Below are 27,269 nucleotides of genomic sequence, written 5' to 3' on the forward strand. Positions count from 1 at the left end.
TAAGACTGTCAGAGCAAACAAAGTAAACATAGTATGCTGGTAAGTTGGTGGATGGACAGGATGGTTTAGATGTTTAGAAGAAATTATATGGAAGTAAACTTTTGTTAACTTAGAGTACCTTGTAACCCTGTGTTTCTGTGTGTGTGTGTGTGTGTGTGTATGTGTGTGTGTGTCTCTCTTTGTCTGTTGGATTTGTCCTTCTTTTATGTCTTACTCTATATTGAGTGAAATATACTGTCTTTAGTCCAGTAACTTCTCTTAAAGTTACCCAACATTGTGTTCTCTCTCATTGTCAGGAATGCGTCAGGGCAACGACGTAGGAGCGACCTATCGATCAGCCATCTACACATACACACAGGAGCAGCTTGAACAGGCTCTGGCCTCCAAAGATGACTATCAGAAGGTAACATGTCTGTGTGTGGGAGTCACATCAACTCAATAATCAGTTCTCTAGAGATGTTATAGAAACAAAAGCTTGGTGTGGAAGAAAATCTATTTCCCCCAAATAAATCACATTCAGTACCCAGACCAGAACACATTGTACCAGCCAACAAGGCTTTTAGGCTGCATCAGTCACCAGTCACATTAAAAGCTTGCTGCAACACACCCATCTCTCCAGAGAGAATCAGTCAAGGTTCAAAGCCCATCACCGTACAGAGAACATGCATGGAGCCAGGCAGCCTACAATGCATATGTTTAATTGAGAGGGATGGCATGCTGCAGCTGATTCCCCCAGTGAGAGGAGAGAACGGGTGGGGAGGTACAGCAGAATCTCTTTGGGGAAAGCTATGTGGAGCAGCTTTGCCGCGCTAAGACCCCACCCTCTGCAACACTGCTGCATGCATGGCTTCCAGAACAATGGAGAGACTGAGAGAGAATACATCCAAGCTTACAGTGGAACTACATTGGTTTCTTTCTGCTGTTACTCTCTCCTTCTCTTTCTTTCTGTCTTCTCTCTACAACCTTACTGCTCCTCTCTCTCTCTTTCTATCTTCTCTCTCTTTCTATCTTCTCTCTACAACCTTACTGCTCTTCTCTCTCTCTATCCCTCTCTCTCTCTCTACAACCTTACTGCTCCTCTCTCTCTCTTTCTACCTTCTCTCTCTTTCTATCTTCTCTCTACAACCCTACTGCTCTTCTCTCTCTCTCTCTCTCTCCCTCTCTCTCTCTACAACCTTACTGCTCCTCACTCTCTCCTTCTATCTTCTCTCTACAACCTTACTGCTCCTCTCTCTCTCTTTCTATCTTCTCTCTCTTTCTATCTTCTCTCTACAACCTTACTGCTCTTCTCTCTCTCTTTCTATCTTCTCTCCCTTTCTATCTTCTCTCTACAACCTTACTGCTCTTCTCTCTCTCCCTCTCTCTCTCTCTACAACCTTACTGCTCCTCTCTCTCTCCTTCTATCTTCTCTCTACAACCTTACTGCTCTTCTCTCTCTCTTTCTATCTTCTCTCTCTCTATCTTCTCTCTACAACCTTACTGCTCTTCTCTCTCTTTCTATCTTCTCTCTACAACCTTACTGCTCTTCTCTATCTCTCTCTTTCTATATTCTCTCTACAACCTTACTGCTCTTCTCTCTCTCTCTCTCTCTCTCTCTCTCTCTCTCTCTCTTCTCTCTACAACCTTACTGCTCTTCTCTCTCTTTCTATCTTCTCTCTACAACCTCACTGCTCTTCTCTCTCTCTCTCTCTCTCTCTCTCTCTCTCTTCTCTCTACAACCTCATTGCTCTTCTCTCTCTCTCTTTCTATCTTCTCTCTACAACCTTACTGCTCTTCTCTCTCGTCTTGATTAATTCTGTATCCTCTATCCTTTCTCTCGCCTGCTTTCCGCCCTCGCCTCGCTCTCCATTTCGCTGGCCCTTCTTCTCTGTCCTTTGTTCCTTATGGGAGCGGAGGTGTTCTATGTAAGCCATATGATGTTAGTCTCTGAGATGGAGAAAGACGTGTCCTTGCATCTATTGACAGTTGAATCTCACTGGAGATTGTTGATGAGATGACCTTGAATGTCTGGATACCTTCACGGTTGTTCTATTGTTGAGCTGCTGGATACAGATGAAGGGCTGCTGTACTGTCTTTTGTGCAAAGATGAGAGAAAGACTCGTCGAGTTCGTCTGGATGAGCAATGCTCCACCTCTTAATCGGCAGAACAGAGCAGAGCAGACAGTTTTGATTTTTTTTAAACCCATTTTCTCCCTAATTTCGTGGTATCCAATTGGTAGTTACAGTCTTGAGAGGCGAAGGTCGAGAGCTGTGCGTCCCACGAAACACAACCCAACCAAATGACACAATGCCCACTTAGCCCGGAAGCTAGCCGCACCGATGTGTCAGAGGAAACACCGTAAACCTGGCGACCGTGTCAGTGTGTAATGCGCCCGGCCCGCCACAGGAGTCACTAGTACGCGATGGGACAAGGGCATCCCTGCCGGCCAAGCCCTCCTATAACCCGGACAACGCTGGGCCAATTGTGCGCCGTCCCATGGGTCTCCCGGTCGCGGCAGGCTGTGACAGCGCCTGGACTCGAATCTAGAATCTCTAGTGGCACAGCTAGCACTGCGATGCAGTGCCTTAGACCACTGCGCCACTCGGGAGGCACAGAGCAGACACAGTTGAGTTGAGACATGGACGTGACTGAAATAAGCTTGGAACTAAACACTACATGTGGTTTCTGGTTAGTTATGAACGGTATGAACGTTAAGTAGTTAAATTTTCAACGCTTTATATGTTTCTTCAATAGAAACAAGCGTATGTTTAGTTGCTGCCAACACACACATTTTCTCTCAGTTTGTCTACCCCATCACTCCATTCCCTCCTTTTCTACAGTACCTGACCCCCATTGGGCTATTCATCAGGCTAACAGAGCCCAATGCTGCTTCCCAGGGTGTAGAGCTGGCTAGGTGTCGTCAGGCCGTAGTTGAGTTGTCTGGGAAAGCCGGTGCAATAGGGAGCACACTCCCAGGGAAGAGGAGGACGTGGAGGAGGTGGAGGAGGAAGTGGAGGTGGAGGAGGAAGTGCAGCATATGGGATGGATATGGGAGTGTTGTAACAATGTACAAATGGTTAAAGTACACAAGGGGAAATAAATAAGCATTAAATATGGGTTGTATTTACAATGGTGTTTGTTCTTCACTGGTTGCCTGTTACTTGTGGCAACAGGTCACAAATATTGCTGCTATGATGGCAAACTGTGGAATTTCACCCAGTAGATATGGGAGTTTATCAAAATTGGATTTGTTTTTTAATTCTTTGCGGATCAGTGTAATCTGAGAGAAATATGTCTCCCTTATATGGTCATACATTGGGCAGGAGGTTAGGAAGTGCAGCTCAGTTTCCACCTCATTTTGTGGGCAATGTGCACATAGCCTGTCTTCTCTTGAGAGCCATTTTTCCCCCATGGCGGCCTTTCTCAATAGCAAGGCTATGCTCACAGATTCTGTACATAGTCAAAGCTTTCCTCAAGTTTGGGTCAGTCACAGTGGTCGGGTATTCTGCCACTGTGTACTCTCTGTGTAGGGCCAAATAGCATTCTAGTTTGCTCTGTTTTTTTGTTAATTCTTTCCAATGTGTCAAGTAATTATCTTTTTGTTTTCTCATGATTTGGTTGGATCTAATTGTGCTGCTGTCCTGGGGCTCTGTGGGATCTGTTTGTGTTTGTGCACAGAGCCTGAGGACCAGCTTGCTTAGGGGACTCTTCTCCAGGTTCATCTCTCTGTAGGGGATGGCTTTGTTATGGAAGGTTTGGGAATCACTTCCTTTTAGATGGTTGTAGAATTTAACAGCTCTTTTCTGGATTTTGATAATTAGTGGGTATCGGTGTTCTACGTTGTACACTGAGGATATTTTTGCAGAATTCTGCATGCAGAGTCTCAATTTGATGAGACGGCATCCAGGAAATGAGCAGGATTTTTGAGGCTCTGTTTTCCATTGTCTCCTTATATGGCTGTGATTGCGAGAGGAGTAAGTCTGCCCTTTCGGTCGTTTCCCCAAGGTGTCTGCAGCATTGTGACGTATTTGTAGGCATATCATTGGAAGATTGACCATAAGAGACCACATTTACCAGGTGTCCGCCCGGTGTCCTGCGCCGAAATTGGTGCGCAAAAGTCAGCTGCAAGTATTTTTCCATGGAATTTAGAGAAGAATGCAAGCTTCCACGAACGATATATCAATGAAGAGATATGTGAAAAAACACCTTGAGGATTGATTCCAAACAACGTTTGCCATGTTTCGGTCGATATTATGGAGTTAATTCGGAAAAAGTTTGACGTTGTAGGTGACTGAATTTTCGGTTCGTTTCGGTAGCCAAATGCGATGTACAAAACGGAACGATTTCTCCTACACACAGACGCTTTCAGGAAAAACTGCGCATTTGGTATGTAACTGAGAGTCTCCTCATTGAAAACATCCGAAGCTCTTCAAAGGTAAATTATTTTATTTATTTGGTTATCTGGTTTTTGTGAAAATGTTGCGTGCTAAATGCTACTCAAAATGCTAAGCTAGCTTAGCATACTCTTACACAAATTAGTCAATTTCTATGGTTCAAAAGCATATTTTGAAAATCTGAGATGACAGTGTTGTTAAGAAAAGGCTAAACTTGAGAGCAGGCGCATTATTTTCATTTTATTTGCGATTTTCAGAAATCGTTAACGTTGCGTTATGCTAATGAGCCTGAGGCTTTAGTCACGATCCCGGATCCGGGATGGGGAGTTTCAAGAGGGCTACATCCCTGTCTTACCCCATGGCCCTGTGGGATGAAATGTGTGTGTTTTTTGCCAATTTTAACCGCACACTTGTTGTTTGTGTACATGGAATTTATAATGTCGTATGTTTTTCCCCCAACACCACTCAATTTGTATACCAGACCCTCATGCCAAATTGAGTCGAAGGCTTTTTTTAACTTCTTGAACTTACCCATCCCGTATCCGGGATCGTGAATACAGCCTCAGGCTCATTACCATAACGCAACGTTAACGATTTCTAAAAATCGCAAATGAAATGAAATAAATATGCCTGCTCTCAAGCTTAGCCTTATCTTAACAACACTGTCATCTCAGATTTTCAAAATATGCTTTTGAACCATAGCAAATCAAGCATTTGTGTAAGAGTTTTGATAGCTAGCGTAGCATTTAGCGTAGCATTTAGCACGCAACATTTTCACAAAAACCAGAAAACCAATCAAATAAAATCATTTACCTTTGATGAACTTTGGATGTTTTCAATGAGGAGACTCTCAGTTACATAGCAAATGTTCAGTTTTTCCTGAAAGATTCTTTGTGTAGGAGAAATCGCTCCGTTTTGTACATCACATTTGGCTACCGAAACGAACCGAGAATTCAGTCACCAAAACGTTGAACTTTTTTCCAAATTAACTCAATAATATCGACCGAAACATGGCAAACGTTGTTTAGAATCAATCCTCAAGGTGTTTTTTCACATATCTCTTCATTGATATGCCGTTCGTGGAAGCCTGCTTTCGTTTCTGAATCCCATGGAAAAATACCAGCAGCTGAGTTTTGTGCACCAATTTCCACGCAGGACACCGGGCGGACACCTTATGGTCAATCTTCCAATGATATGCCTACAAATACGTCACAATTCTGCAGACACCTTGGGGAAACGATAGATAGGGCAGGCTCATTCCTTGCGCATTCACAGCCATATAAGGAGACAATGAAATACAGAGCCTCAAAAATCCTGCTCATTTCCTGGTTGAAGTTTCATCTTGGTTTTGCCTGTAGCATCTGTTCTGGGGCACTCACAGACAATATCTTTGCAGTTCTGGAAACGTCAGAGTGTTTTCTTTCCAAAGCTATCAATTATATGCATAGTCGAGCATCTTTTTGTGACAAAATATTTGACATTTGCTCAGTACCTTGTTTTAATGGAGGAAATGTACGAGTCTGCTGTTAATGATAATGCAGAGGATTTCCCAAAGGTTTCTGTTGACGCATATCCCACGGTAGTTATTGGGGTCAAATTTGTCTCCACTTTTGTGGATTGGGGTGATCAGTCCTTGGTTCCAAATATTGGGGAAGATACCAGAGCCAAGGATGATGTTAGAGTTTTACTATAGGCCTCCCGGGTGGCGCTGCATCGCAGTGCTAACTGTGCCATCAGAGACTCTGGGTTCGCGCCCAGGCTGTGTCGCAGCCGGCCTAGACCGGGAAGTCCGTGGGGCGACGCACAATTGGCCTAGCGTCGTCCGGGTTAGGGAGGGTTTGGCCGGTAGGGATATCCTTGTCTCATTGCGCACTTGCAACTCCTGTGGTGGGCCGGGTGCAGTGCACGCTAACTAGGTCGCCAGGTGCACGGTGTTTCCTCCGACACCTTGGTGCGGCTGGCTTCTGGGTTGGATGCGCACTGTGTTAAGAAGCAGTGCGGCTTGGTTGGGTTGTGTTTCGGAGGACGCATGGCTTTCAACCTTTGTCTCTCCTGAGCCCGTACGGGAGTTGTAGGGATGAGACAAGATAGTAACTACAATAAATTGGATACCACAAAATTGGGGAGAAAAGGGGGTCAAAAATGTTTTTAACGTGTAGCCAATTGGAATTTGTTGTCTGTATATTCTGCATTCTTCATCAAACCATTTGTCATTGTTGTTAATTTTCTTCGGTTTTCTATTTGAGATTTTTAGATTTGATAGGGAAGCTGAGAGGTCAAATATACTGTTAAGATTTTCTACTGCCAAGTTTACACCTTCACTATTACAGTGAAACGTTTTACCCAGGAAATTGTCTAAAAGGGATTGAATTTGTTGTTGCCTAATTGTTTTTTGGTAGGTTTCCAAACTGCATTCCTTCCATCTATAGCATTTCTTAATGTTACTCAGTTCCTTAGGCTTTGATGCCTCATGATTGAGTATTGCTCTGTTCAAGTAGACTGTGATTTTGCTGTGATCTGATAGGGGTGTCAGTGGGCTGAATGTGAACGCTCTGAGAGACTCTGGGTTGAGGTCAGTGATAAAGTAGTCTACAGTACTACTGCCAAGAGATGAGCTATAGGTGTACCTACCATAGGAGTCCCCTCGAAGCCTTTGACTATGTACATACCCAGCGTGCGACAGAGCTCCAGGAGTTGTGATCCGTTTTTGTTGGTTATGTTGTCATAGTTGTGCCTGGGGGGGGCATATGGGGGAGGGAATGCTATCACCTGCAGGCAGGTGTTTGTCCCCCTGTGTGCTGAGGGTGTCAGGTTCTTGTCCGGTTCTGGCATTTAGGTCGCCACAGACTAGTACATGTCCCTGGGCCTGGAAATGATTGATTTCCCCCTCCAGGATGGAGAAGCTGTCTTCATTAAAGTATGGGGATTCTAGTGGGGGGACATAGGTAGCACACAGGAGGACATTTTTCTCTGTTAAGATAATGTCCTTTTGAATTTCTAGCCAAATGTAAAATGTTCCTGTTTTGATTAATTTAATAGAGTATCTATCTATCTATCTATCTATCTATCTATCTATCTATCTATCTATCTATCTATCTATCTATCTATCTATCTATCTATCTATCTATCTGTCTGTCTGTCTGTCTGTCTGTCTGTCTGTCTGTCTGTTGGTCCTGAAGAACAGGAAGATTTGGAGGTGTTCCAGACATATAAAAAGCGAAATCATCATTTCATTTCCCCTTTTAACAGAACATTATCACCTGCTACATGTTATATTGCATTGTTAGCTTCTCTGCTGTTTGCTGAAAACAGTGGCAGTGTTTTGAAACACACATTTACTGGGTTCGTGTGTTTTCTCCAACTGTGAAGTTTGACATTTGCGTCGATTGGTTGTGGAGTGGGGTCTAATTTATTCTCCGGTTCATGTCTCATCTACCATGACAATCATATCATCTGTGAGCGGAGCTCGTCTCGTTGTGTCTCGTCTCGGCTGAAAGGAGGCCATTTGCCACTAATGTCCCCCCAGTCACGTGTCTGAGACAATGCAACCTGTTTATTTTACTCTAGCGTTTGCTATTGTTGGCTGTGTTTCTGGGCACAAAGCGACAGCCTCCACTTACACAATGACTACTCTGACAAAGTGTGCTGCATACACACACACTCACATACACACACAAACTAGACTCACAGACAATAGAAACGCGCTCACACACTCCCTCTGCTGGCCTTGCTGCCTCTTTGTCCTCTTCCCATCCTCTCTTCCTCCTCCATTGTCTGCTCTCTCTTTCTCTCTCCCTCCTCCTCCATCCTCCTCCCCCCTGCTGAGACTTCTGCTCCGCACTGCAAAACCAGCAGCAGGGCCCTGTTGCCATGGAAACAGAGGAGGGCCCCCCACCCCTCCTAGCCCAGTCCCATCCCTCAAGCCCTCTGATTGGCCCAGCCAGACCAAATTAAGCGGGGTTTGGCTGGGGTCGTAGGTCATCTGTAGAGAGGCGCCTCGGCTGTATTTTAATCAGCTGTTGACCCCCGACGTAATGAAATGGATGTCAGGGAAGGGGTTAATAAAGCACGCTCTGACTGGCGACTGGGTCCTTAATGGGGGGAGTCAGGGGAGGGACGGAGAGAGATAGAGAGAGGGGGAAATGGAGGGAGGGGGAGAGGAGAGGGTTCAAGTGGAAGCGGGTTAAGGGAGCGAGGGCACAGTGGTTGGACAGGCGCGAGGCCAATGGGAAGCGAAAGGGCAATATGGCGGCGGTTGGTTGCTCTTTGTTTCCTGGGGTACAGGGAGGTGGAGGGAGACGGGGAGGGAGCGGTGGTGGTGGTTCTTTCTCCCTCTCTCGCTCCACTTTGGGGTGGTGGTGGTTCTTTCTCCCTCTCTTGCTCCACTTTGGGGTGGTGTTGGTTCTTTCTCCCTCTCTTGCTCCACTTTGGGGTGGTGGTGGTTCTTTCTCCCTCTCTCGCTCCACTTTGGGGTGGTGGTGGTTCTTTCTCCCTCTCGCTCCACTTTGGGGTGGTGTTGGTTCTTTCTCCCTCTCTCGCTCCACTTTGGGGTGGTGTTGGTTCTTTCTCCCTCTCTCGCTCCACTTTGGGGTGGTATTGGTTCTTTCTCCCTCTCTCGCTCCACTTTGGGGTGGTGTTGGTTCTTTCTCCCTCTCTCCCTCCACTTTGGGGTGGTGGTGGTTCTTTCTCCCTCTCTCGCTCCACTTTGGGGTGGTGTTGGTTCTTTCTCCCTCTCTCCCTCCACTTTGGGGTGGTGGTGGTTCTTTCTCCCTCTCTCGCTCCACTTTGGGGTGGTGTTGGTTCTTTCTCCCTCTCTTCCTCCACTTTGGGGTGGTGGTGGTTCTTTCTCCCTCTCTCGCTCCACTTTGGGGTGGTGGTGGTTCTTTCTCCCTCTCTCGCTCCACTTTGGGGTGGTGTTGGTTCTTTCTCCCTCTCTCGCTCCACTTTGGGGTGGTATTGGTTCTTTCTCCCTCTCTCGCTCCACTTTGGGGTGGTGTTGGTTCTTTCTCCCTCTCTCCCTCCACTTTGGGGTGGTGGTGGTTCTTTCTCCCTCTCTCGCTCCACTTTGGGGTGGTGTTGGTTCTTTCTCCCTCTCTCGCTCCACTTTGGGGTGGTGTTGGTTCTTTCTCCCTCTCTCGCTCCACTTTGGGGTGGTGGTGGTTCTTTCTCCCTCTCTCGTTCCACTTTGGTGTGGAGGTGGTTCTTTCTCCCTCTCTCGCTCCACTTTGGGTTGGCGTTGGTTCTTTCTCCCTCTCTCGCTCCACTTTGGTGTGGAGGTGGTTCTTTCTCCCTCTCTCGCTCCACTTTGGGGTGGTGGTGGTTCTTTGTCCCTCACTCGTTCCACTTTGGGGTGGTGGTGGTTCTTTCTCCCTCTCTCATTCCACTTTGGGGTGGTGGTGGTTCTTTCTCCCTCTCTCGCTCCACTTTGGGGTGGTGGTGGTTCTTTGTCCCTCTCTCGTTCCACTTTGGGGTGGTGGTGGTTCTTTCTCCCTCTCTCGTTCCACTTTGGGGTGGTGGTGGTTCTTTGTCCCTCACTCGTTCCACTTTGGGGTGGTGGTGGTTCTTTCTCCCTCTCTCGTTCCACTTTGGGGTGGTGGTGGTTCTTTCTCCCTCTCTCGTTCCACTTTGGGGTGGTGGTGGTTCTTTCTCCCTCTCTCGTTCCACTTTGGTGTGGAGGTGGTTCTTTCTCCCTCTCTCGTTCCACTTTGGGGTGGTGGTGGTTCTTTCTCCCTCTCTCGTTCCACTTTGGGGTGGTGGTGGTTCTTTCTCCCTCTCTCGTTCCACTTTGGTGTGGTGGTGGTTCTTTCTCCCTCTCTCGTTCCACTTTGGGGTGGTGGTGATTCTTTCTCCCTCTCTCGTTCCACTTTGGGGTGGTGGTGATTCTTTCTCCCTCTCTCGCTCCACTTTGGGGGTTTAGGGTAATTAATATTTATTGCGTCGGAGCGTTGCTGTCTGAGGTGTCGCATCATCCCACGCAGCGAGAGGGCCGGGCTGCACGGAGAGGAGGGGGGTGGAGAGGAGGAGGGAGGGGCAGGAGGGGAGGGGGAGGAGGAGGGAGGGGGAGGAGGGGAGGGGGAGGAGGGGGGAGGGGGAGGAGGAGTGAGAGAGGGAGGAGTTTGCACATGGACACTAGGGCACTTCATTCAGTGGGGTCTCCCTCTCCACTGACCCTCCCCTGCTAGGACCAGTCACTGAAGGACCACTAGGAAGTAGCCCAACAGAAGTGACCCCTCCAACAGATGGATGGCTGTCAATAACAAGTCAACTGCCGTTGCTGTCTCAGTTTGTTTCAGTAAATGATGGTGTAGGAAGTCAAAGACAAAGTTCTAGGCAAGGGGTTGTGGGGTTACTATCTGTTTGGAATCAGTTGGCCTGGGCTGAAGCCATATGCTGAGCTGCTGTAACAGTGTCCTGTGTATGGACTACATGAGATGAGCCACAGTACTGTATTGCTACACATTTTTTATTTAAAAAATTCTCTGCGAGGGAAAGTGAACATTTCAGATAATATGCATGTTTTTGATCTCCAGGGGGAATTGTGTCCCATTCACCATTCACCATTCACCATTCACCATTCCCCATTCACCATTCACCATTCCCCATTCACCATTCACCATTCCCCATTCACCATTTACCCTCCCCATTCACCATTCACCATTCCCCATTCACCATTCACCATTCACTATTCTCCATGTACCCTCCCCATTCACCATTCACCATTCACCATTCACCATTCCCCATTCACCATTTACCCTCCCCATTCCCCATTCACCATTCCCCATTCACCATTCACCATTCACCATTCCCCATTCACCATTCACCATTTACCCTCCCCATTCCCCATTCACCATTCACCATTCCCCATTCACCATTCACCATTCCCCATTCACCATTTCCCATTCCCCATTCACCATTCACCATTCCCCATTCACCATTCACCATTCCCCATTCACCATTCACCATTCACCATTCACCATTCACCATTTACCCTCCCCATTCACCATTCCCCATTCACCATTCACCATTCCCCATTCACCATTCACCATTTCCCATTCCCCATTCACCATTCACCATTCACAGCATGGCACCTGACGGACACACAGACAGTAGATCCTCTCACTCCCCTCTCCCTTCTCCTCATCTCAGAGACATTTAAACTTGACTTCATCCTCCTCTCAAGAGTCAAGATAGAAACTGGTATGACATGTTCCCATCTATTAGTGTGTCAATTACAGGCCAACAATAGACAGCTTTCTACCTCAGAAGCTGTAAACCATGTGTTCTGCTGCTTACCTCGCTTCTCTGCTGAGACGACCGACCAGCCAGGAGGCAAATGCCGGAGATTGACTCTCCACCAATTAAGCCGACTGTCAGTGTGGGTGAGAAATCAGCCTGTCTGTAATTAGCTAGCTAGCTTCCCCTGGTCTGCCTACCTACTGAGATCTGTTCTCATGAGCTGGTGTATAGCAGTAGGCAGGCAGACCGGGGGAAGCTAGCTAGCTAATTACAGACAGGCTGATTTCTCACCCACACTGACAGTCGGCTTAATTGGTGGAGAGTCAATCTCCGGCGTTTGTCTCCTGGTCTTCTCCTTCTCCATCAAATTGTTAGGATGACTCTACTCTCGCATCATCGATGCTGTGTAGTGCAAGCATGCTATTTGGAGGCCTGTATTTGCCAGGAGCCTCCATGTTATCATTATCCGTATTATCAATTTCCAGTGTCTCTTGTGTTAGGCTATGAGATTGTTATGGCTAGGTATTGATGTGTACATAGTGATATAGATATGCTGCTCAGTAGCTGATATGGCGTAGGAGCAACTGTGTGCATGCATGTGTTTGCTGTGCCTTTCAACAGGGTTACTATTGAGGTTAGTGCAGATCCACAGACAAATTCGTGTCAAGGTGATATGACAGGCCTGACAGCAGACCTGATTCAGGGAGAAACCGTGGCAGCCAGTAGTGTCCTCGACTTAAGGTGACAGCATGGTGTCACCGCAGTTTTAGTGGCGAGGGCCAGACAGTGTCACTGTGCCATACACAGAGCCATCAGGTCATGGTGGGGTTGATTTAATGCTTTCTGTGGACAGCAGTCAAGATGTAAGGCCCTACTGAATCACAGTAAGGACAGGACGAGAGAGAGAGGGGAGGGAGTTAGTGGACTGTTAGAGAGAGAGGAGACAGTTAGTGGACTGTTAGAGAGAGAAGAGACAGTTAGTGGACTGTTAGAGAGAGAGAGGAGACAGTTAGTGGACTGTTAGAGAGAGAGAGGAGACAGTTAGTGGACTGTTAGAGAGAGAGGAGACAGTTAGTGGACTGTTAGAGAGAGAGGAGACAGTTAGTGGACTGTTAGAGAGAGAAGAGAAAGTTAGTGGACTGTTAGAGAGAGAGAGGAGACAGTTAGTGGACTGTTAGAGAGAGAAGAGACAGTTAGTGGACTGTTAGAGAGAGAGAGGAGACAGTTAGTGGACTGTTAGAGAGAGAGAGGAGACAGTTAGTGGACTGTTAGAGAGAGAGGAGACAGTTAGTGGACTGTTATAGAGAGAGAGGAGACAGTTAGTGGACTGTTAGAGAGAGAGGAGACTGTTAGTGGACAGTTAAAGAGAGAGGAGACAGTTAGTGGACTGTTAGAGAGAGAGGTGACAGTTAGTGGACAGTTTGAGAGAGAGACGAGACAGTTCGTAGACTGTTAGAGAGAGAGAGGAGACAGTTAGTGGACTGTTAGATAGAGAGGTGACAGTTAGTGGACTGTTAGAGAGAGAGAGGAGATATAGGGATATGGCAAACTTAGGAGGGTGAGGGAAAGAGGACTGCCATGAAATATAGAATGATATTATAGGAGGACACTGTGGGGAGATTGCGCAGGGTAGGTAGCATACTTTACTGTGGCACAATGTTACTGGCTGATCCCCTGCTCTGGCAGAGAGAGAGAGAGAGTGTATCTGTGGTGAATGTGAGTCTCCACCCTGATGATGGGGGGGGGGTTGCTCTCCAGCCTCTCACCTGCACACCCTGAGAGATCACACCTTCCCCCTCTCTCCCTCTCTCCCCCCCCCCTTTTTCCTCTCCTCTCTCGGTGGAATGAGTGAGTGACTGGAGGCCATGGTCGGGCTAATTATCTGTTCCCCCTCCGTTCGCTAGCTGCTCTCGTTATTTCCTGACCAGCTTGCCGGGCCCCGGCGCTCCCCCCTCGACCTCCCCCTTCCTCCCCTGTACCCCTCCATCTGTGGCTATTTTAGATGGAGCAGGGTAGCATGCTGCTCCCGACATCCTAATGCACCACACCAGTTGGTTTAACAAACACCATCTGCCGGCCAAATCTGTCTTCGAATTGCTTTAGTAGCGAACTCAGCTTTCTTCCTCTCCTCTCCTCACCTTTAAACTCCTCTCTCTGTCGCTCACTCCCTCTCTCTCTCTCTGTCCTTCAGACATAATGTCTTGGAATGTTAAGAGGACAGAGTTTGAGTAAATAAGGGTGTTGTTGTGGGTGTCGGGGGAAAACGTTGGGTCACACTCTCTCGTATTGGAACCTTGTCTGTCCACCTTGGGAAGATGAATCTGTCGTTTTGATCCTTCCTGTTGACTTACGGACTCCAGATCAGCCTCTTTTCCAATGTGTTCCATCTTTCTCTCAACCTCTGTCCCTCTGTTGTTCATCGAGAGTCTTGAATTGTTGGTTGTACAATAACACAGGTATTTAGAATTAAGCAATAAGGCCCGAGGGGGTGTGGTATATGGCAAATATAGCACGGCTAAGGGCTGTTCTTAGGACGACGCATCGCAGAGAGCCTGGATACAGCCCTTAGCCGTGGTATATTGGCCATATACCACAAACCTGCCTTCTTGCTATTATAAACCGGTTACCAATGTAATTAGAGCAATAAAAATAAATACATGTTTTGTCATACCCGTGGTATACGGTCTGATATACCACGGCTGTCAGCCAATCAGCTGACAGGGCTCTACCCACAAAGTTTATAATACACAATATCCCATGGGAAACATGGTTTTCTCAACGGGCATTATGATATATAGCCTCAAAATCCTCTCACACACACACACACACACACACACACACACACACACATACACACACACACACACACACACACACACACACACACACACACACACACACACACACACACACACACACACACACACACATCCATCCATCTCTCCACTTCTATGATGGCGGTGAAGCTGTGATGGTCAGTCCCCATCTCATCATCTCATCAGGGTGTGTGAACAGTCATGCTACCTCACTGGTGTCACTCACTGTCCGTCCTTCTGTCCTCTTACAGTCTGTTCTTCACACTTCCCATCCTTTGCCTTTAGTTTCGTAAAGGAGTGAAGCAGCTCATCTTATTTCCTTCCTCCTGTTCTTTTGCTCTCCTCTCACAAGCAGACTTTCCCATTTTCATTTGCTTTCTGATGGTGCCCACAGGAGACCTGAACAAATGGTATGTAACAGATTTTTGGCACGTGCGCCCACATTTTCCTAAACATCATTATGGACAGAGGGTCTGCTCTGCCAGGGAGGGAGCCATGCCATCTTCCTCTCCAGTGAAGCCACACTCCGTGCCAGCAGCACAGAGCACACACACATGAACAAAGCCAGGCACGCAGAACACACTCATTCACATGCGCGCACACATACACTACATACGCACACACATACACTACATACGCACACATGCACAAAGACACTACATAGACACTACATAGACACTGCACAGACATTGCAGAGACACTACATAGACACTGCATAGACACTGCATAGACACTACATAGACACTGCATAGACACTACATAGACAATGCATAGACACTGCATAGACACTGCATAGACACTACATAGACACTGCATAGACACTACATAGACACTGCATAGACACTGCTTAGACACTGCATAGACACTACATAGACACTGCATAGACACTGCATAGACACTGCATGCAGAAACATAATGAATAATACACACAGGCATGACATGAGGATATTACCTCTGTTTGAATGACCTGACTGTCACGTACGAGGAAGATGAGTCCATTTTCTCCTTCTCTATCCATCCACTAGATACCATAGACTCTTATCCTGACAGTCAATGTTGAAAGCATTAGAAATGTTTTCAGTGTTTCCCCATTTTGAAATGAGGCAATCATTACAGAGCATTGTGAATGTCTCCCATCCCCTTTCTGACAATCACTCAGTCAGGAAGGAACACGTCCACATAGAATAGATGTGTTTTCTTTCTGCTAATCTGCCTCGTGACCAAATATTGTCATTCACAGCCATTTGTAACGGGGGGGGAGCGGATTCAGCCACTGCCTGTTCCATTCTCCATTTAGTATTGGCCCGAAGAGCTGGAGGATTGGGAAGAGTCTGGTTAATTTAATGTCCTGGTATTGACCGTGTAAGCTCCGCTGGCTGGCTTGATTGTATTGTTCACGTGGGGAGTGATTGGGGAGCGCTCTGTGTGAGGCACAGCACTGCAGAAAATGACCTCTGAGGCTGGGGCTGAGGGGCTACAGAGAAAGACAAGGCGTTCTCCTTTTCTTTCCCTCTCTCCCTCTTTCTCTCCCTCCCCCTCTACTCATCTATGGTTGGGGTGTGTGCTCCATTGTTCCCGAGGTAGTGGTGTTTCTGGATGGTGCACCTGCTGAGCACGCCTTTATTTTAGGCTTCGACGTCCATTTGTTGTATCAAACTTTGTCTTGGATGCACCGCTATCATTTTCTGTATTTATCTGTGTGTGTTAGGGGCGAGGGTAGAAGGACTGACTAACTACAGTGTCTTCTTTTCACCTCTGCCTGGCCTGTGTGATAACTCTTGATTCCTCAATGGGTGGAGGGCTGCTCTCTTTGTGTTAGCATGAATTATTCCTAGAAATTAATTTCTCCTTTCAATCATTTCTCCTCTCCCTCCTCGTTCATTCTTCATTATTATTTTCTCCCCTCTTTTCTCTGTGTCCATTTCAGTGCACAAAGTGTGTGTGTGTGTGTGTGTGTGTGTGTGTGTGTGTGTGTGTGTGTGAGAGAGAGTGTGTGTGTGTGTGTGTGTGTGTGCGTATGCGTGTGTGTGTGTGTGTGCGTATGCGTGTGTGTGTGTGTGTGTGTGTGTGTGTGAGTGTGTGTGTGTGTGTGTGTGAGTGTGTGAGTGTGTGTGTGTGTGTGTGTGTGTGTGCGTTTGCGTGTGTGTGTGTGTGTGTGTGTGTGTGTGAGTGTGTGTGTGTGTGTGTGAGTGTGTGAGTGTGTGTGTGTGTGTGTGTGTGTGTGTGTGTGTGTGTGTGTGTGTGTGTGTGTGTGTGTGTGTGAGAGAGTGTGTGTGTGTGTGTGTGTGCGTATGCGTGTGTGTGTGTGTGTGTGTGTGTGTGTGTGTGTGTGTGTGTGTGTGTGTGTGTGTGAGTGTGTGTGTGTGTGTGTGTGTGTGTGTGTGTGTGTGTGTGTGTGTGTGTGTGTGTGTGTACCGTAACCCTCCTGTCTTCTCCCTCTCTCTAATCCTGCTCTGGCTCTTTTAACATGCCGCGCCGGGTGTGTATTTTTCATTTAATTCTCTTCCCCCACGTTTTCTTCTTTCTCCTGTCTGCCTGATATGGCTGAATAGAAAGTCATGTCAGGCTGCTTATCGCTGCCTTTCACGTTTCTGCGGTTAACCAGGGCGCGCAGGTATTTGCATTCCAAATGAGCGCTCTGTCTGATATGCAAATTAATTAGTCTGAATTATGCATTTAGCCATGTGGTAACGTAACACAGCACAGGACCGCTGGAACAAACACAGCAGCTAGCATCTGGGAGAGAAGATGAGGGACATTGACGCCATTTTGGGGATTCTGCCACTTGCACTTCTTCTGACCAGGACGGAGGTTGATCCGTATGTGTGTGGGTTTCACACCCTCGGATATACAGCATAGTTTATAGTCAAAAGAGTAGATAGATACAGTAGATCATTTATAGTCACTAGACAAGATAGATACAGTAGATAGATGCAGTAGATAGTTTATAGTCAATAGAGTAGATAGATACAGTAGATAGTTTATAGTCAATATAGTATATAGATACAGTAGATAGATACAGTAGATATATACAGTAGATAGATAAAGTAGATAGATACAGTAGATAGTTTATAGTCAATAGAGTAGATAGATACAGTAGATATATACAGTAGATATATACAGTAGATAGTTTATAGTCAACAGAGTAGATAGATACAGTAGATATATACAGTAGATAGTTTATAGTCAATAGAGTAGATAGATACAGTAGATAGTTTATAGTCAATAGAGTAGATAGATACAGTAGATAGTTTATAGTCAATAGAGTAGATATATACAGTAGATAGATACAGTAGATAGTTTATAGTCAATAGAGTAGACAGATACTGTAGATAGATACAGTAGATAGATACAGTAGATATATACAGTAGATAGTTTATAGTCAACAGAGTAGATAGATACAGTAGATATATACAGTAGATAGTTTATAGTCAATAGAGTAGATATACACAGTAGATAGATACAGTAGATAGATAGATACAGTAGATAGATACAGTATATAATTTATAGCAAATAGAGTAGATAGATATAGTAGATAGATACAGTAGACAGATACAGTAGATAGTTTACCCTAACCCTACCCTAATCCTAACCCTAACTTTAACCCCTAACCCTACCTTAACCCCTACCCTAATGCTAACCCTAACCCCTACCCTAACACTACCGTAACCCCTACCCTAATCCTAACTTTAACCCCTACCCTAACACTACCTTAACCCCTACCCTAATCCTAACCCTAACCTTAACCCCAAACCTAATCCTAACCTTAACCCCTACCCTAACACTACCTTAACCCCTACCCTAACCCTAACCCCTACCCTAATCCTAACCCTAACCTTAATACCTACTCTAACACTACCTTAACCCCTACCCTAAATCCTAACCCATACCCTAACCCTACCTTAACCCCTACCCTAATGCTAACCCTAACCTTAACCCCTACCCTAACACTACCTTAACCCTATCCTTAACCCCTACCCTAACCCTACCTTAACTCCTACCCTAATCCTAACCTTAACCCCTACTCTAACCCTAACCTTAACCCCTACTCTAACCCTAACCTTAACCCCTACCCTAACCCTAACCTTCACAATAACCCCTACCTAATCCTTACCGTAACCATTTAAAATGTCATCATCAATTGGGTATGGACATCCCTAGGATCCCAGATAGCAAGGATCCTACTGCCTGGCTGCCTGACCTCTGTGCTCAGTAGACAGAGACAGAGACATTGAGGAGATCCAAGCCCCCTGGATCTCCCAGGGGAGCCCCTGTCCTCATCTACCCCTAAAAGGGGGTCCCAGCTGGGGTCAGTGTGCATGCTAGTCCACCTGGGGGTAGGATGACCTCTGATCCGAGGAGCCCCCTGCTAATGAAAGGGTGATATAATGATTGAATAGATAATGATTGGATGTGTGGGGTTTAGAGGAGAGGTGTGACCTCTGTTCACAGCATGATGTCATTCTCAGCTGATGAGATGTTTGTTGTTCAGCTGATGAAGGGGGGTGTGTCAGCTGATGAAGGGGGGTGTGTCAGCTGATGAAGGGTAGTGCGTCAGCTGATGAAGGGTAATGTGTCAGCTGATGAAGGGTAGCGTGTCAGCTGATGAAGGGGAGCCTGTCAGCTGATGAAGGGTAGTGTTTCAGCTGATGAAGGGTAGTGTGTCAGCTGATGAGGGGTAGTGTGTCAGTTGATGAAGGAGAGCGTGTCAGCTGTTGAAGGGTAGTGTGTCAGCTGATGAAGGGTAGTGTGTCAGCTGATGAGGGGTAGTGTGTCAGTTGATGAAGGAGAGCGTGTCAGCTGTTGAAGGGTAGTGTGTCAGCTGATGAAGGGTAATGTGTCAGCTGATGAAGGGTAGTGTGTCAGCTGATGAGGGGTAATGTGTCAGCTGATGAAGGGTAGTGTGTCAGCTGATGAAGGGTAGTGTGTCAGCTGATGAAGGGTAGTGCGTCAGCTGATGAAGGGTAATGTGCCAGCTGATGAAGGGTAGCGTGTCAGCTGATGAAGGGTAGCGTGTCAGCTGATGAAAGGTAGCGTGTCAGCTGATGAAAGGTAGCGTGTCAGCTGATGAAGGGTAGCGTGTCAGCTGATGAAGGGTAGCGTGTCAGCTGATGAAAGGTAGCGTGTCAGCTGATGAAAGGTAGCGTGTCAGCTGATGAAAGGTAGCGTGTCAGCTGAGCAAAGGAAGAGGAACCTCACTCACCAGGGTCCTGGACTGACTGAATTAGGCTGTGGATAGATAGGCTAGAGAGTGGATGAATGCCAAGTCCCATTCGTTTCCATGCACCACTAAACCGTTGGCTCCAAGACCTGCCATGACTCAGTTCTTAGACAGATTAGAAATGAGAGATAAACATGTCATTCTTCTTCTGCATGGTTTCCTTTGTCTCTCAGATGAACTATGAGCCATCTGCTGCCAGACTAACATGTATCTTCATAGAGGAGGGGCTGTGATAGTTGACTGATTCTAGAATGGTTGGGTGGTACAGTAAGCACGGTGGTTATATGCGCCAGGACAGACATTAAATGCCTGGAGCTATACATTTACTACACATTGTAAGTATTCAAACACACGCCTAACAGCACACATATGAACATGATTCCCCTGAAGATGCTAGCAAACTGTAAACAAAGGAATAGGAGATATGAACTGGTACCTCTGATTCTTTACATTCAGAACGGTGGTGCGGAAATCTCAGCAACAACCTCACTCCTTTTGTTCACCTGCCTGCATCCAAGGTTGTGTGTGTTTGTGACAGAGGCCATAAATAAACAGGCTGCTGTAGACATGCGCTGCTGCTGCTGGAGTCTTCTGTTGTGTTTTACAACCTCTTAATGCTCAATTACATATTTCACTCTTCACACATCCTTTATTGGCCAGAAATAGAAAAGAAATAGACTACTGCTGATTGGGTTTAATGTCCTGCCAAGTGGTCAGCCTCTTGTCCGCCAGGCCTGCTCACCTTGTTTTGTTTCACCTCAGCCTCTTGTCCACCAGGCCTGCTCACCTTGTTTTGTTTCACCTCAGCCTCTTGTCCACCAGGCCTGCTCACCTTGATTTGTTTCACCTCAGCCTCTTGTCCACCAGGCCTGCTCACCTTGTTTTGTTTCACCTCAGCCTCTTGTCCACCAGGCCTGCTCACCTTGATTTGTTTCACCTCAGCCTCTTGTCCACCAGGCCTGCTCACCTTGTTTTGTTTCACCTCAGCCTCTTGTCCACCAGGCCTGCTCACCTTGTTTTGTTTCACCTCAGCCTCTTGTCCACCAGGCCTGCTCACCTTGTTTTGTTTCACCTCAGCCTCTTGTCCACCAGGCCTGCTCACCTTGATTTGTTTCACCTCAGCCTCTTGTCCACCAGGCCTGCTCACCTTGTTTTGTTTCACCTCAGCCTCTTGTCCACCAGGCCTGCTCACCTTGATTTGTTTCACCTCAGCCTCTTGTCCACCAGGCCTGCTCACCTTGATTTGTTTCACCTCAGCCTCTTGTCCGCCAGGCCTGCTCACCTTGTTTTGTTTCACCTCAGCCTCTTGTCCACCAGGCCTGCTCACCTTGATTTGTTTCACCTCAGCCTCTTGTCCGCCATGCCTGCTCACCTTGTTTTGTTTCACCTCAGCCTCTTGTCCACCAGGCCTGTTCACCTTGTTTTGTTTCACCTCAGCCTCTTGTCCGCCAGGCCTGCTCACCTTGATTTGTTTCACCTCAGCCTCTTGTCCGCCAGGCCTGCTCACCTTGTTTTGTTTCACCTCAGCCTCTTGTCCACCAGGCCTGTTCACCTTGTTTTGTTTCACCTCAGCCTCTTGTCCGCCAGGCCTGCTCACCTTGTTTTGTTTCACCTCAGCCTCTTGTCCGCCAGGCCTGCTCACCTTGTTTTGTTTCACCTCAGCCTCTTGTCCGCCAGGCCTGCTCACCTTGTTTTGTTTCACCTCAGCCTCTTGTCCGCTAGGCCTGCTCACCTTGTTTTGTTTCACCTCAGCCTCTTGTCCACCAGGCCTGCTCACCTTGTTTTGTTTCACCTCAGCCTCTTGTCCGCCAGGCCTGTTCACCTTGTTTTGTTTCACCTCAGCCTCTTGTCCGCCAGGCCTGCTCACCTTGTTTTGTTTCACCTCAGCCTCTTGCCCGTCAGGCCTGCTCACCTTGTTTTGTTCCACCTCAGCCTCTTGTCCACCAGGCCTGCTCACCTTGTTTTGTTTCACCTCAGCCTCTTGTCCACCAGGCCTGCTCACCTTGTTTTGTTTCACTTCAGCCTCTTGTCCGCCAGGCCTGTTCACCTTGTTTTGTTTCACCTCAGCCTCTTGTCCGCCAGGCCTGCTCACCTTGTTTTGTTTCACCTCAGCCTCTTGTCCGCCAGGCCTGCTCACCTTGTTTTGTTTCACCTCAGCCTCTTTTCCGCCAGGCCTGCTCACCTTGTTTTGTTTCACCTCAGCCTCTTGTCTCAAGCTCCTGCTCTGCTCCATTTTCCAGAGCTGAGTGGGAGAGAAAAAAATAACACCTGCCACTGCATTATCTTAGCTACAGCCCTGGATTTTTAAACACACACACACACACACACACACACACACACACACACACACACACACACACACACACACACACACACACACACACACACACACACACACACACACACACACACACACACAAACACACACACACACACACACACACACACACACACACACACACACACACACACACACACACACACACACACACATCTTCCTCCCATCTATCTGTGGCAATAAGTGTTAGCGCTGCCCACTGCAGCTGAGGTCTCCCTAGCGACCAGGCTTCTTAGGGAGACTGCCATGATGGGCATTCAGAACGATGGCATGACGTCCCAACTCGGTACCACCACAGAAAATGTGTGTCTCAAATCATATCTGGCGGTGCCAGCTTGGCCCGGCGCCAACCGGGGGCTGGCGTGCACCCGGTGGTGAACTGCGGATGGCGATAACTACCTGCTGGGTGTCCATGCTGAGATATAGGAGCTGCTAAGCCCCACTGTAAAGCACACACAGGGCCTCAGATAGCAAGAGAGAGACAGAGAGATTGAGAGAGAGAGAAACAGAGAGAGAAACAGAGAGGGAAACAGAGAGAGAAAGAGAGAGAGAGAGGATGAGGGAGAACGAGAGAAAAAGAGAGGATGTGGGAGTGAATGATGGGAGCTGGGGTATAGTGGTGGAGCTGAGCTATAGTGGTGGAGCTGGGCTATAGTGGTGGAGCTGGGGTATAGTGGTGGAGCTGGGCTATAGTGGTGGAGCTGGGCTATAGCGGTGGAGCTGGGCTATAGTGGTGGAGCTGGGCTATAGTGGTGGAGCTGGGGTATAGTGGTGGAGCTGGGGTATAGTGGTGGAGCTGGAGTATAGTGATGGAGCTGGGGTATAGTGGTGGAGCTGGGCTATAGTGGTGGAGCTGGTGTATAGTGGTGGAGCTGGGCTATAGTGGTGGAGCTGGGGTATAGTGGTGGAGCTGGGATATAGTGGTGGTGCTGGGGTATAGTGGTGAAGCTGGGGTATACTGGTGGAGCTGGGTTATAATGGTGGAGCTTGGGGAATGTGGTGGAGCTGGGGTATTGTGGTGGAGCTGGGCTATAGGAGGATGAAGGTGTATAGAGCTGGGGCTGAAAGTATATAGAGCTAGGACTGAAGCTGGGGCTGAAAGTATATAGAGCTATGACTGAAGCTGGGGCTGAAAGTATATAGAGCTAGGACTGAAGCTGGGGCTGAAGGTATATAGAACTAGGACTGGAGCTGGGGATGAAGGTATATAGAGCTAGGACTGGAGCTGGGGATGAAGGTATATATAGCTAGGACTGGTGCTGGGGATGAAGGTATATAGAGCTAGGACTGGAGCTGGGGATGAATGTATATAGAGCTAGGACTGGAGCTGGGGCTGAAGGTATATAGAGCTAGGACTGGAGCTGGGGATGAAGGTATATAGAGCTAGGACTGGAGCTGGGGATGAATGTATATAGAGCTAGGACTGGAGCTGGGGCTGAAGGTATATAGAGCTAGGACTGGAGCTGGGGATGAAGGTATATAGAGCTAGGACTGGAGCTGGGGATGAAGGTATATAGAGCTAGGACTGGAGCTGGGGATGAAGGTATATAGAGCTAGGACTGGAGCTGGGGATGAAGGTATATAGAGCTAGGACTGGAGCTGGGGATGAAGGTATATAGAGCTAGGACTGGAGCAGGGGATGAAGGTATATAGAGCTAGGACTGGAGCAGGGGATGAAGGTATATAGAGCTAGGACTGGAGCTGGGGATGAAGGTATATAGAGCTAGGACTGGAGCTGGGGATGAAGGTATATAGAGCTAGGACTGGAGCTGGGGATGAAGGTATATAGAGCTAGGACTGGAGCAGGGGATGAAGGTATATAGAGCTAGGACTGGAGCAGGGGATGAAGGTATATAGAGCTAGGACTGGAGCAGGGGATGAAGGTATATAGAGCTAGGACTGGAGCTGGGGATGAAGGTATATAGAGCTAGGACTGGAGCTGGGGATGAAGGTATATAGAGCTAGGACTGGAGCTGGTTCTGGCGGGGAGAGGAGAGTTGATTCTGTGCTACTTTTCTCTCTCTCTCTCTCCTGTCTCCTGTACGGTGGCAGCTGCTCCTAACAGGTGCGTGGCTGCCTCCAGGCAGATGGTCCGAGAAATGAGGTAGTTGGCAGGTTCCTTCACACAGCCCGCTGTCCCCCCTCCCTGCCACACACACGACACATAGACACTTAGCAACAAACATTAGTGATAGGAGGAGGTTGGCGGAGCAGAGGTAGAGAGAGCAAGAGTGGGAAATAATAGAGAAAGAGAGAAAGATGGAAAGAGAGAAAGTTGGAAAGAGAGAAAGAGAGAAAGATTGAAAGAGAGAAAGGGAGAAGGAAAGCAATAGACACATCCTTGCATCACTTTCTTGAAAATCCCAAGTGGCATTGTGTCACCAATATCCCCACTTTGTCCTCTTTCCCCTGAACATTACCATTTCTCAGCTTAGAATCTCAATACATTTACTTCCAACCTGGATTTCTCAATATGCTGTACATGCTAGACTAGTGTACACTTCAAATGTAAACCTTGCTTGCAGAGGCAGATTTCGAATGATATTCAGCCTGGCTCTATCTATTACAAATTACTGACTAACTGACTGACACTTGGACAGGTGTGGTGATGTGGAATGGGATTTCAGTGGGGAGTCACTCCCGGTGCCTAACTGTGTCATTGGTATACAGTTCAACCCAGAGTTCTGACACCAGTAACCCCAAAAAGCCCAACATTATTTTTTGTTGTTGTGATTTTTCATAGAGGATGAAAATCAGTGAGGATAGATGATGAAAATCAGTGAGGATAGAGGATGAAAAGCAGTGAGGATAGAGGATGAAAAGCAGTGAGGATAGAGGATGAAAAGCAGTGAGGATAGAGGATGAAAAGCAGTGAGGATAGATGATGAAAAGCAGTGAGGATAGAGGATGAAAATCAGTGAGGATAGATGATGAAAAGCAGTGAGGATAGAGGATGAAAAGCAGTGAGGATAGAGGATGAAAATGCAGTGACGATAGAGGATGAAAAGCAGTGAGGATAGAGGATGAAAAGCATTGAGGATAGAGGATGAAAAGCAGTGAGGATAGAGGATGAAAAGCAGTGAGGATAGAGGATGAAAAGCAGTGAGGATAGAGGATGAAAAGCAGTGAGGATAAAGGATGAAAAGCAGTGAGGATAGAGGATGAAAAGCAGTGAGGATAGAGGATGAAAATCAGTGAGGATAGAGGATGAAAATCAGTGAGGATAGAGGATGAAAAGCAGTGAGGATAGAGGATGAAAATCAGTGAGGATAGATGATGAAAATCAGTGAGGATAGAGGATGAAAAGCAGTGAGGATAGAGGATGAAAAGCAGTGAGGATAGAGGATGAAAAGCAGTGAGGATAGAGGATGAAAAGCAGTGAGGATAGAGGATGAAAAGCAGTGAGGATAGAGGATGAAAATGCAGTGACGATAGAGGATGAAAAGCAGTGAGGATAGAGAATGAAAAGCAGTGAGGATAGAGGATGAAAAGCAGAGAGGATAGAGGATGAAAAGCAGTGAGGATAGAGGATGAAAAGCAGTGAGGATAGAGGATGAAAAGCAGTGAGGATAGAGGATGAAAATGCAGTGACGATAGAGGATGAAAAGCAGTGAGGATAGAAGATGAAAAGCAGTGAGGCTGGCTGAGGTGTACCTGTTTAGACAGCTCTGTACTGGGGGTTAGAGGAGATTACCCAGGCTGGCTGAGGTGTACCTGTTTAGACAGCTCTGTACTGGGGGTTAGAGGAGATTACCCAGGCTGGCTGAGGTGTACCTGCTTAAACGGCCCTGTATTGGGGGTTAGAGGAGATTACCCAGGTTGGCTGAGGTGTACCTGCTTAGACGGCCCTGTACTGGGGGTTAGAGGAGATTAGCTGATTGGCTGAGGTGTGTGTGTACCATATAAAGTTGCTGCAGGCATTGGGTATACTGGGTCAGTGGGGGCACTTCACAGCTCACACATGCACACGCACGCACGCACGCACGCACGCACGCACACACACACACACACACACACACACACACACACACACACACACACACACACACACACACACACACACACACAAACCCAATGCCCCCTCCCCATACACACACACACACATTGGGCACATCTGGGGCATTTGAGTCGACATCTGTCTGGGCCTCACCCGTAGGGCCACCCCGAGCACTAATGACCTCTCTCTGTGCTCGTCTCTGCTCCAATGCTTAACAAATGACTAAGAGAGAGAGAGAGAGGGAGAGAGAGAGAGAGAGAGAGAGAGAGAGAGATTGCATTAGCTGTAACTGCTAACAGTAAGAGTATGTGTAATCTTGAAAAACAATACATTACTTTGTAAGAAAATATTTTCCTTAAAGGAGGGAGACAAATGCTTTGAATGTAATTACATGGAAGAAGGCAGGAAAATGGTTCACTTGTGACTTTTAGAAAGTTTCTCTTGTGTTGTAACCATTCAACCGTGAGCCATTCATTCATGAAGGTCAGTCCTAATGATATAGCTATGTTGTTGTTTCTACAGGTCCTGATAGAGGGGGGCTTTGGAGAAATCACCACAGAGATAGCCGAGAACCAGGAGTTCTACTATGCTGAGGACTACCACCAGCAGTACCTCAGCAAGAACCCCGGCGGATACTGTGGCCTGAGCGGCACCGGAGTCTCCTGTCCAATAGGACTCAAGAAATAACCACCTCTGTCCAATAGGGAATGACCACCAACCTCTGATTGTCTGATTTTGACTAGGAAATGTAAATATGCATTTCCGCTTGCTCATTGCAAAATAAGTCTATTTTCTATTCATTTAAATGGAAGTCACCTTAATTATGATGCAGTACTGCAGTACTTAATTATGATGCAGTATATAAAAACAGTCCGTATCTGAGTCTTGTATTAATTGAAATAGTTTGGCACCACATACATAAGACCTGTTTAAATTAATGCACATTCAGGTTTTAGTGTGCATTGTCTTGTTTGAATCAAATCAACTACAGTATGTACATCTGATTGAACTCTATGGTGGATTAAATGACGAAACGGTGTGTTGATATGTATGGCTGTTTGGCTGGTTCCGTTGCGTGGTGTTTGGTGTGTGTTGGATGACCTCCTTTCTGTGATCTTTGCCTTAAGCCTTGTTCTGATCACTCCCTGACCCTGTCAGACGGGTGTGTGTGGCTTGCGCAGGCAAACACTCAGTGGGAGAGAGCCTTCTGCCAGGGCCTGTGTAGCTTGGCATCACTATAACACAGTGAGAGAGAGATAGAGAGGGGCAGCATCACACACACAGGCT

General features: G+C 47.2%; 1 protein-coding gene across 2 annotated transcripts in view; it reads left to right on the top strand.

Moving 5' to 3' along the window:
* Positions 1 to 27,033, top strand: part of LOC135557632 (mitochondrial peptide methionine sulfoxide reductase-like) — a 105,609-nt gene extending 78,576 nt beyond the window's left edge. For both annotated transcript variants that reach the window (XM_064991097.1, XM_064991095.1), the window contains 2 exons: positions 297 to 403; positions 26,505 to 27,033. In XM_064991097.1, the coding sequence (XP_064847169.1) occupies positions 297 to 403; positions 26,505 to 26,669 (272 nt within the window). In that variant the 3' untranslated portion in view covers positions 26,670 to 27,033. The remainder of the gene's footprint in view (positions 1 to 296; positions 404 to 26,504) is intronic.
* The last annotated feature ends 236 nt before the right edge of the window (positions 27,034 to 27,269 follow it).

Source organism: Oncorhynchus masou, chromosome 16 (assembly GCF_036934945.1).
Source record: "Oncorhynchus masou masou isolate Uvic2021 chromosome 16, UVic_Omas_1.1, whole genome shotgun sequence".
Taxonomy (NCBI): Eukaryota; Metazoa; Chordata; class Actinopteri; order Salmoniformes; family Salmonidae; genus Oncorhynchus; species Oncorhynchus masou.